General features: G+C 38.2%; 1 protein-coding gene across 1 annotated transcript; it reads right to left on the bottom strand.

Moving 5' to 3' along the window:
• Positions 1 to 7,043: 7,043 nt before the first annotated feature.
• LOC115591039 (CD209 antigen-like) lies at positions 7,044 to 10,894 on the bottom strand. The gene is made up of 6 exons (XM_030432661.1): positions 10,865 to 10,894; positions 10,541 to 10,696; positions 9,372 to 9,440; positions 7,557 to 7,681; positions 7,311 to 7,411; positions 7,044 to 7,185 (listed from the first exon to the last, which is right to left on the bottom strand). The coding sequence occupies exons 1-6, from the start codon at positions 10,866 to 10,868 to the stop codon at positions 7,044 to 7,046; spliced, it is 597 nt and encodes a 198-aa protein (XP_030288521.1). The 5' UTR covers positions 10,869 to 10,894.
• Positions 10,895 to 11,176: the final 282 nt, after the last annotated feature.

The raw sequence follows: 11,176 nt of genomic DNA, 5'->3' as shown, positions 1-11,176 counted from the left end.
TTGACCTGTAGCGTCTCCCAGAGGGCAACAGATCAAACAGGGGGTGGGCAGGGTGTGAGGGGTCTCCTGTGATGGCCTTGGTTCTCCTGAGACAGCAGGATGTGGTGATGTGTTCCAGGCTGGTCAGAGGGCAGCCGATGATCTTTTGGACAGTGTTTATGACCCTCTGCACCGCCTTCCTGTCCTCTGCTGTTGAGCCTGCGTACCACACACCCAGGCAGTACGTCAGTACGCTCTCCACAGAGGAGTGATTGAAGGCCAGCAGCAGCTTTGTGTCCAGTTTGTTTTTCCTGAGGACACGCAGGAAGTGTAGTCGCTGCTGAGCCTTCTTAACCAGGGCCCTGATGTTGTAGGTCCAGGAGTGGTCTGCGGAGATGTGGGTGCCCAGAAACCTGAAGGTGGTGACAGTCTCCACCTGTCCTCCGTTTATGAGGAGGGGGGTGTGGTCATGTCTGTTCTTCCTGAAGTCCATGATGAGTTCTTTTGTCTTTTGGATATTCAGGGTCAGGTTGTTGTCTGAGCACCATAGTGACAGTTCCTCCACCTCGGCCCTGTACGCTGTCTCGTCCTCGCCTAGGATGAGTCCAACCACTGTGGTGTCATCCGCATATTTAATAATGCGGTTGGTTGGGTGAGTTGGAGAGCATTAGGTGTATTAGGTACACAGTATCTGTTATGGTTCTGTTATTTTTGCACATGGTTATTGCACATGGTTTTTCATGAACAGTCCAGCATGTCTATAGTTTTAGTTGGGCAGACACTACAGTCTCTCTCTCTCATTGTTAATGCATAATGGTGCTAGGAACCCAAGTTTCCTTAATTGTCTGATTTCCTGTGCAAAGGGTCACTGTAAACTGCTGTGCTCGGATTACGAATTATGGATCCTACAAATTCAAAGGGCACTTTTACCTCACAGAAATAAAACACCACACAAAGTGTTACATATTTATTAAATTCAAAAACTTTTTTTCATCTTGAGGGCTTGTTACCTATTGGTTGTCCGATTTTTGGCAACCCTAAGATAATATCAAGACTGGAAAGCTTCCCACCAACTGCTCAGTTCATCTGCAGAGGGATACTTTTGTCAAATATAACCTTTAACTCCCTTTTGAGTAAATAAGAAAAAGGTGAGTAGAATCATTTTCAGCTTAAGGGAAATTTAATTTATGTTTGAATGTCATCATTTGAAAGTGGAGTTTTAATTTTACATCAGTCCAGCATAAATATGTACTTCCCCTCCACATTGTCTTTTATATTAGTTTTACTGCAACTCATACGCCATAATATTCAGGGCCTAAAATGTGGACTTCCCATTTAATTATACAGTGTACAGTGTACACAACAAACTATACATGGTGGCTCAACATGCCTTTTTCAAAGCAGAACATTTCACTTGTCATTGTAGAAAAAAACATTGATGTTACTTATAACATTAAAAATATCTGTGTTCTTTTAAGTATACCAGTAAGCTAAGACAGTTTGAGTCCACATGAGCAATACCCTGAAACTAGAGCAGCTAAAAGGAATTCAGCCATCATTAATAATATATTTTCACCTTGACACCTTCTCCGCTGTCCTTCATACTCAGTGACTCATTTAATACAAATCCATTTGAATCATCCTGAAGAGATATAGCAGGTAAAGTTTTAATAGTGTGAACAGTTTCATCCATTTCCTAAAGCAGAGGTGAAATTAAAAGGTCATGACTGTAGCTCTGCATACAGTATATGTAATTAAATGCTGAACTTTACCTAGCTCTTGCAACTATCAGATATAAATTTGTGTGCTTGCAGTTTTTCTCTTAGCAACAACAACACGGCAACAAAAAGTGCTGAAGATGTTACAGGAAATATAAAACAGCGGCCTAGTACAGTAAAGATGATGTAGTTGACATATAAAATTTGGTACTCATCTAACATCAGAAAAGAAACTGGATGTGAAACTGTTGTTTAGATAAGGACATCACACATAATTCGAAGTAAGCAACAATATTAAAGAGGGAAGATGAAATGAGATTAATCTACGCTTTAGTATTTTTACAGCGGACTCCAAAAACGACACTTAGTTTGTACCTTACGGCAAATGACCAAGCCGACGTATTTGACGAGATGGAAACAAGAACATGTTGCTGCACCCCAGTCTCCCCATTTCCTGTCATTCTTTGCCTGTCCTACACAAATAAAGCCGTGAAAAGGCAGAAAACAAATAAAGGTAAAGCGTCTAAAAAATGATAACTGAGTTTGAATTCAAACTAAAGGACATGCCAACCAATAAACCAGACGCTATTTCAGTGTTCATTTTTTTTTATCCCTTTGATATTCAAGATCAATGTACCAGTTTCAGTCATTGGTTCAGTGTTTCAGCATTAAAATGTGTTACTGGGATAAAATATACATTGTGAGGAACATGAGTCCTTTGAACTTAAAAACACTTGGTTTCCAGAAATGTTTTAGCTTATGTAAGTGAATATAGATATAAGGTATATAAGCAGGTAGAACATAAAAAAGTGTGTGAAATATATGTTAATTGTAATCCTGTTCGGATCTTTTTCTTTTTAAAAAATAAGGCAGTAATGGCAGGGGAAGTGTAGCTGCACACAGCGTAGCCACAGAAAAGAAGTAATCTGATGTGAGCGATAACATGAATTAATATAATAAAGCAACTCTGATGTGAAGAGCTGATTGTTGATGAGCTGTTCACTGCAAGAAGGAAGAATAAGACCACCGTAGTTGAATATGATGGTAAGGTGTTATCGACACCTTGTGTTAGGAAAACAAAAAGACCAAGACCTTTGCATATATTTGCACATCATGTTGTGTTTAAAGCACAATTACAGATCTGGCTCAATAGCATCATAATCATATCCCATCTGCAACATGTTTTACTTGGATATAAAAATAGTGTTCTGCACTTTTCCTTAAAAAAGTTACAATTTATTTATAATACATTGTGTCCTATTAAACATAAAATGCTCAATGCTGCAGCAAATGCATGAAAAACCTGTCTCTTATACTGCATGTGACTTTAAAACACAGAACTCATAAATAAGGAAGGTTATTGCATTCATGAGTGTGTGCATATATTGTGACATCCTACACAAGTCACCAGCTCATCACAGGGCTGACATGTAGAGATGTGAACAAGCTTTCACGCTCACATTCACACGTATGGGCAGTGTAAAATATTTGGGTTTTTGTGTCTTTAATCTGATATCTGTGGTGGACGAGGGGATGTCAGGCCATATGACTTCCACAAAAGTGTGGACATACTGTATGTTCTCCTTTGAGACATTTATAACCAGCCGTGTGAACAAAGTGAGAACTGGTTCTTTAGACATGTATCTACATTTACCAGCAATAGCAAGCAGACATTAAGAGACAAAAACAGTAATGTAACATACAAAAACATTTAATCATAATACATTTTGCAGGCATTTTTTGTTGCATAAATGTTGATGTTGATTAAATCTTTCCCATTACAGTACTGCATTTTTTTTTAAGTATTTTTTTTTTGTTGCATTTATGGCTTTATTGATAGCTGAAGGTGACAGGAAACAGGGTGAGAGAGCAGTATTGACAATTCAGTCTGGAAAGTGAGCTTCTGAAATGATTAAAGATTGCAGTGAACTGTTTTGAATAGGTGTTCCTAACATATGTCAAACTGTCAGCAGCATATTTGCACAGGTTATTGCATTAATGAGTGTGTGCATATATTGTGACATCCTACACAAGTCACCAGCTCATCACAGGGCTGACATGTAGAGACAAACAAGCTTTCACGCTCACATTCACACGTACGGGCAGTGTAGAATATTTGGGGTTTTGTGTCTTTAATCTGATATCTGTGGTGGACGAGGGGATGTCAGGCCATATGACTTCCACAAAAGTATGGACATACTGTATGTTCTCCTTTGAGACATTTATAACCAGCCATGTGAACAAAGTGAGAACTGGTTCTTTAGACATGTATCTACATTTACCAGCAATAGCAAGCAGACATTAAGAGACAAAAACAGTAATGTAACATACAAAAACATTTAATCATAATACATTTTGCAGGCATCTTTCCCATTACAGTACTGCATTTTTTTAAAGTATTTTTTTTTTTTTGCATTTATGGCTTTATTGATAGCTGAAGAAGGTGACAGGAAACAGGGTGAGAGAGCAGTATTGACAATTCAGTCTGGATAGTGAGCTTCTGAAATGATTAAAGATTGCAGTGAACTGTTTTGAATAGGTGTTCCTAACATATGTCAAACTGTCAGCAGCATATTTGCACATGTGACTGCATTTAACAGGAAACTGAACATTTTGAGCTAATTACTATTTCTGCAAAATATATTTTAAATCTCACCCTGCTCCAAATCATTTAACATGTACACACAATACCACACCGAGTTTAAAAGCCTGCCAACTCCTCTCCAGTTAGTTAGAACTGAAGAAGCCTCTTGGATGAGAGGTGAAACCTCTTCAAGAAATTGAAACAAGTCCTGTTACCTACAATACAGCACCTAGATGACCATGATCTGGATGACAGAGAACCTTCATCAACATTAAATTTATGCCATTCACACAACTAAAACCATTGTTTTCTAAAATTGACAAGTCTCTGTCAGCAGAATATTATTAACACAATTACTCTGTAACTTATGAATAATATTTCTCTTTTTTTTATTGCTGTAAAGTTTAAATAATATGCTGCAAACTTTTACGTTTGATTTTTAGTGAAGTTGGTTGTAACTTGACTTTTAAGTCTGACCTGACAGTTATGCAAGTTACACCACCTGAACTTAATCCTTCTTCTGGCTGAGACCAGTTCTAAATGGGAAAAACTTGATATTTCACAGAGGCTGGTGCGTTACATCCTGCATCACACCAGGTGTTTTGTGTGTGATAAGCAAACATGTAGGCATTGGGTATCTCGTCACTTGAAATGCATGGATCTGACCATTCATATCTGGATACAGCACTGGAGATGGTGCGCTCGACTTTACGGGTATAAAAATACCAGATGCTGATATTGTGAAGCTCCAAAATTATCATTACAGTGGTGGAATGTAATTTCAATGGAAAAGAATAATATCTAAATCCAACTTCAAAATGCAAATCATGTACCGCAGGCTTGTGTTGTACAAAGTTCAATGTCCATTCAAAGTTCCTTTGGTTTTCATAGTTTATTTTTCCAAAAAGCAGTCAAGCAAAGAACAAAGGAATCGGGGCTTTCATCTCCTGCTCTGGTAAAAAACCATAGGTCCATCCAGGTGCATCATGGTCTTGCATCTATCCTTCTACCTATATAATTCAGGGTTCCCTCAGTGTTACCAAAATTCCCAAACTAAACAAAATACTAACTAGACAAAACAAAACAAAACAAAAAAACTAGAGAAAGAAAATGCTATAAAACTCTTATTTGATTAGCCTAAATATTTATAATAATAATAATAATAATAATAATAATAATAATAATAATAATAATAATAATAATAACCTAACCTAAAGTAACAACAAACAAATAGCTCCAAATGCATTTGTGGGTTGTATATTGTACAGTCATATAATGTATTGTTCACTATGTCATTAAAGCAAAGTTTTAATGTTGCAGAGTTGTCATTTTTTTATAATTAAAATGATAATTTCACCAAAAAATGATCAGGGAACATAACATACTGTGCAGTATTAAACAGGTTCACATTCCATCCACACTAAAACGAGAAATCTGGAGGTGTTGTCTACACTTGAAGATAATGAAAATGTCCACACTATCATAATCTGACTGCTTTTGTGAAGGTCTGAGTTCACAATGAAATGTCACAATAACAACAACAACAATAACAACAACAAAACAGTTAAATCCAGCGCCGCCGTTGCCACCAAGTGCACCAAGCTCCCCGTGGGTGCCTTCCCTCCCCATCTCAGTGGTCTGTTGGATTGTGCCTGACGAAGTTTGACAGTAGGCTAAGTCAACTTTTTTGGAAATGGCCTCAAAAGACAGCAGGAGTCAGGAGCAGAGAAAGGAAAGAAGAAGAAACTGCGATATGATGCCCGTGCATCATTTGCAGGTAAGTCCATGTTCAATCATTCTTAAATACGGGACATGTGCTGCTAATGTGATGGTTAGCTCGGCATACACCTCGAACTAGCTGACGTTATTGCTAATGTTAGCAAACTCAAATATGTTATAACTTAGGTGCAAGCTAAATTGAGATTTTACTGTTAAACATTATTTATGCATTTTACAAGTAAATGACACCAGCAAGCTGTCACTTTACTTTAGATATTGAGCAGTAACGTTAGTTTATGGTTTATTTTGACGTTAAGGTGGTCAAAACTTTCTCAGTAACAGTTAGCAGTCAGTGCACAAGGGAGGTTAACAATTTCTCCTCCTTCAGACCATTTATTACCGTGTAGCATGCAGTTAATAGTCTTTAACCAGGCATCTAGCAAAGTTTACCTAGCATAATGTCATTTGAGAACAGTGATACTGGTAACGCGTTATTTAGTAACTTAGTAACGCGTTACCGACCACATTTTCAGTAACTAGTAATCTAACATGGTAATGTTTCCAAACCAGTTATAAGATTAAAGTTACTTATTGAAGTCACTGTGCGTTACTATTATTTTTGTCATTTTCCTTTTAAAAAATATATTTTTTTGCTTTCTTCTTGCGTGTCGGGGAGTGATGTCACAAATGCGACAAGTCACATTTTCAGCACGAGGACAACTCACGTGTAACACCACGCAGCGACACAAACACAAACAACAATGGAGGGAGGAGAGAGATGCGCGTTTTCTAGCTGGAAATACAGTCATTATTTTGAGTTCTTGTCAGCTAAAGATGAGACTATTAAGGTTCATTGTACACTCTGTGCTGGCGACAAAGTAATATCAAGTTTCAAAAACATGACCTCAAATTTGGGGTTAAAATTAAAGGAATTATGCTTCGGGCACCAAAATGGCTAGCAGCGGCACTGGTTAAATCCTTTGTTCTCTTCAGATGAAACTGAGATTAATCTGAGTTTTCTGTACTGTCTGATGGGTTTTGGGTTATTTTGGGACTTTCTTTTCACAGACCCAGTAGAGTGAATGATGACAGCCTTCATCATTCCAACTGTTTTCAGCATCATATTTCTTTATATCCCCACAGTTTTCAGTTGTTTTACCGTTAGGCTCCTTAGAGGCCCAGTAGCTGTAATCAAATAAATAAACTTTTATTAGAGAATGTAATCCAATAAGCACAAGGAAGTGATTTATTTTGAAACAAACAAACAAACAAACAAAACAAACAATCAGCTAAAAAACAATAGTCTGAACCTTTGGGTCACTGGAGTCCCATCCACCCATTTCCACGTGCCCTCTGTCTCTGAGTCAGTCAGGCCGATCCACATGTACTTCTTGAAGTGGTTTGCAAACTCCTTTTTAAAAAGAGACACAAACTATCAACAACTGAAATTCAAGTTTGATTTTTTCATTTAACTTATTTCAATGTCCACCTGATGTAGACTTTTACAGTACTTCAATATTTTCATTCTAAGCTTTAACACACACACACACACACACCTGTTCTTCTTTGCTGTTGATAATCATCAGGTCTGCACCTTTTCGAAGACAGTCATCTCGACTCTTCTGCCAGGTGTTGTTGGTAGAAGACACGTAATAGAAACTACCTCTGAAATGTTCCCATCCTTGTTGAGCATGGTGGGAAACAGAAAGAACCTTAATATCTTGGTAACAACGAGAAATAATGTGAAACTCACGCCAAAATGCAACTTAGGCTTTTTTTGTGAATATATATGAGTCAAACCTTTGTGTAAAAGCATAATTACGACAAAAGAGGCACTTACCGTATTTTCGTTTTCGGGTCCAACTCATTTTAAATGGGAGTGCTTGGGAAAAATTAGCGATAGCATCAAAATCTCTACTTTTAAAACACTAAGAAGGCTCGACACAACATGAAACTTTGCTCGTAGTATCACCAGGGTCTCTACACATGAACACGAGCATTGAGAACATTGTTTGTGTACACAGAGTTTGCTTAAAAGAAAGTTTTTGACCATCTCACTTTAGCAGTAGCTTGTTCCACTAGCCGCCATCATGGCAGCCGAGAAATACCGATCTCCGAATGTGACGTAACCTGGAGGAAAGTTAAGGTGGACCGCTACTGTTTTCCAGCAACAACTATCCACGAGATATCTCACATGACTTTTCCAGGCTTTTTTCTTTAGTATTTGTAGTGGCAGATTCCTCTTCCAGTGTTTCAAAAGCCACCTGAACGATACGAGCTTGACTGGTGATCTGACGCGTGTCCACTTTCATTCATTAAAAGACTCCATTACTCACAGGTCTGCAGTTGATGTCCCATTTATTTTGGCAGATGAGGATTCCATAATTTAACATCAACACAAGAAAAAATCCCGTGGTTCACGTTCTTCATTTCACGGTCAAAAAACATTATGCGTCTGGCTCGTCTCAACCTGAACAAAAACCACCTGGTGCGCTGCGCACCTGCGCTTGCTTACCTGGATAACTAAGACTCCACCCCTCACCAAACATCTTCCGGACAGGTATAGATAAATCTACGAATTAACATAAACAACCCACTTACTTATATTAAAATTAATACATTCAAACAAAATTTATCCTTATGATTAATCATTTAAACTAAAGCCTTAATTTGCTGACTTAAATATAAACTCTTCAAATAAGTTTGAAATGGCTTCTACAGTATTGTTTCTTATATGAGGCTCCTTTTTCAACATCAAGGTCAATACTGCTTTTCGCTAACAACAAAACAATGAATTATCCGTGCATTTATATGAAACTAAGCTTTAGGAGCGTTCCACCTTAACTGTCCTCCATGTTACATCGCATTCGGAGATCGATACTTCTGGCTTGCAGAACGGCAGCGAGCGGAGGAAACATCTGCTAACGGGAGTTGTCCAAAAACTTTCTTTTTAGTAAACCTTGTGTACACAAACATTGTTTTCAATGCTCGAGTTCATGTGTAGAGACCCTGGTGATACTACGACCAAAGTTTCATGTTATGTCGAGCCTTCTTAGTATTTTATAACTAAATAATGATGCTATCGCTAATTTGCCCGTAGCACTCCCATTTAAAATGAGTTTGACCTGAAAACGAAAATACGGTAAATCTTAAAAGTGCCTCTTTCGTCGTAATTATGCCTTTACACGAAGGTTTGACTCATAAACATTCACAAAAAAAGCCTAGGTTGCATTTTGGGGAGAGTTTCACTTTAAGACATGATTCAGCTACAAAACAATGAGCCAAGATTTGATCTGTCAGAAATATGTATGTTTGCTGAGAACTTTGATAAGGGTTCATTTTTTCTTTACTGATTTAATCAGAATTCTTACCAATGTCCTTCAGAATTGTCCTCAGGACCTCTGTCTCATTAGTGAGATCTTTCAGACTGGCCTCAGTATCTGAAACAGAATGAAGATCATCTGTCACGTTCATCTATACAGTGTTTCTTTCAACATTAAACAGAATCGTTAGCTTTCCTGTAACGAGAATGAGAAACTGAGAGAATGTTAGTATCTCATTCACAGCTAAAACAATAAAAGAAACAAAATGGTATCTGGGAAACTGACATGTTTGCTGTATCCTGGCTCAAGAGTTTTATTTCCATTTAAAAATGTGTTTGATCATTACTTTCCAAAGTTTTTCAGAAACCTATAAAGGGGAATCTTTTTATCATCTATTGCACAAATCTATGAATGATACGGTGTCTAGTTCCTCTATCTTGGCCATGACGCACCAGGCCGACGTTTGGCCTTTGGCTAATGTCGAAGCCATTCATGAGCATCCCTGGCCATGTAATTGAAGTGTGTCCCACACCGCTGGCACTAGTCGGCCCTTGTCAAAGTTTTTAAGCTAACTGGGCATACCTTTGCCCCCACTAACGTAGCTCCCACAGCTACTCCCAGTTTCCCATTTCCAGCAACCACTGCCAATCACACCACCGTGCACACAGCCACTGCCACCACAAGAAAAAGCCAGAAAAGTCATCCTCATCCACTCAGAAAACCTCACTGTCATCGACATCATCAACGAAGTCTGCTCACAATCACTGGACATCACGAAATTGATCCAAAATCTCACCTTTAAATAGGTCTCAGTCACTGGTCCAAGCCTACAACAGCTACATCTGCAGCCACCTCAGCAACATCCATCAAGCACATTTCCACATAACCCAGTAATACCTTTTGGCAGATGATGAAGCCACGCCGACAAAGACATCGAGACGTACCGCTACTGAGTCTTAACCGCCCTGGTTCCTAGAGGGTCCAGCCAATCCTCAACCCTACTCAAACTCCCCTCTCCATCTACCAACCTCGACCCCTCTTTTCTATCCTTTCCAACATCTTCTACCAATTCAAATAAACTACTCTAACGATAAACTGTGGCTTGGTCTTGTTAGTGAAAGATTGTGTACACAATATAGCTGCAATACAGCTCAGCATCAGCTATGGCATTCAGCAATTGTATCACAGTCTCTTCAGAAATTGCATTCTCTGGTTACCTTCAATCTTTCTCTGAAGATCATTTCTCTCTTTGGTCAAGGCCATAACCTGTTGGTTGTAACTGGTCTGTAGCTGGTCTCTTTCTTCAGTCAGGTTGTTGCAACTAGCCTGTAACCTGACCATCTTCATTTCATGCATTTCATTGCTCTTGATTACTGTGTTTGTCACAAAAACAGATACAAAAAATTGCCCAGAGAATTTAGTTTTCGGTGATGAAATCATATATGAACACATATGAACTTGGCACACAATTAATAATAACTAAGAAATACTGTTTACCGGTAACACCTGTTGCTCCATCAGCATGCTAACCAAGTACTTACACATGACAACCAGAGTTATAAGACCAGTCAGGAGGAGAAGACACAGCAGACCCAGAATCACTGCAGCAGCTCTGAGTGAGCTCTTCTTAACTCGTGTGCTATCTACAGCAGCTGCAATTAGAAGACCATTTTTGTTATCTGTTTGCATTTTGATATAATTTCAAATATAGTAAATACAACCTTGTATTTGTGGTTTACACTCAGTAGATTACAATAATGAAGCAGAAAATAAAAAGACAAAAAAGAGATTATTCAATTATTCATAACATGTTTCTTATGAGGTTTAAACAGATAAAGATGCCTTCAGATAGA

This window comes from Sparus aurata, chromosome 1 (assembly GCF_900880675.1).
Source record: "Sparus aurata chromosome 1, fSpaAur1.1, whole genome shotgun sequence".
Taxonomy (NCBI): Eukaryota; Metazoa; Chordata; class Actinopteri; order Spariformes; family Sparidae; genus Sparus; species Sparus aurata.
Note: the sequence above shows the minus strand (reverse complement) of the source record. Positions and strands in the feature narration are given on the sequence as shown.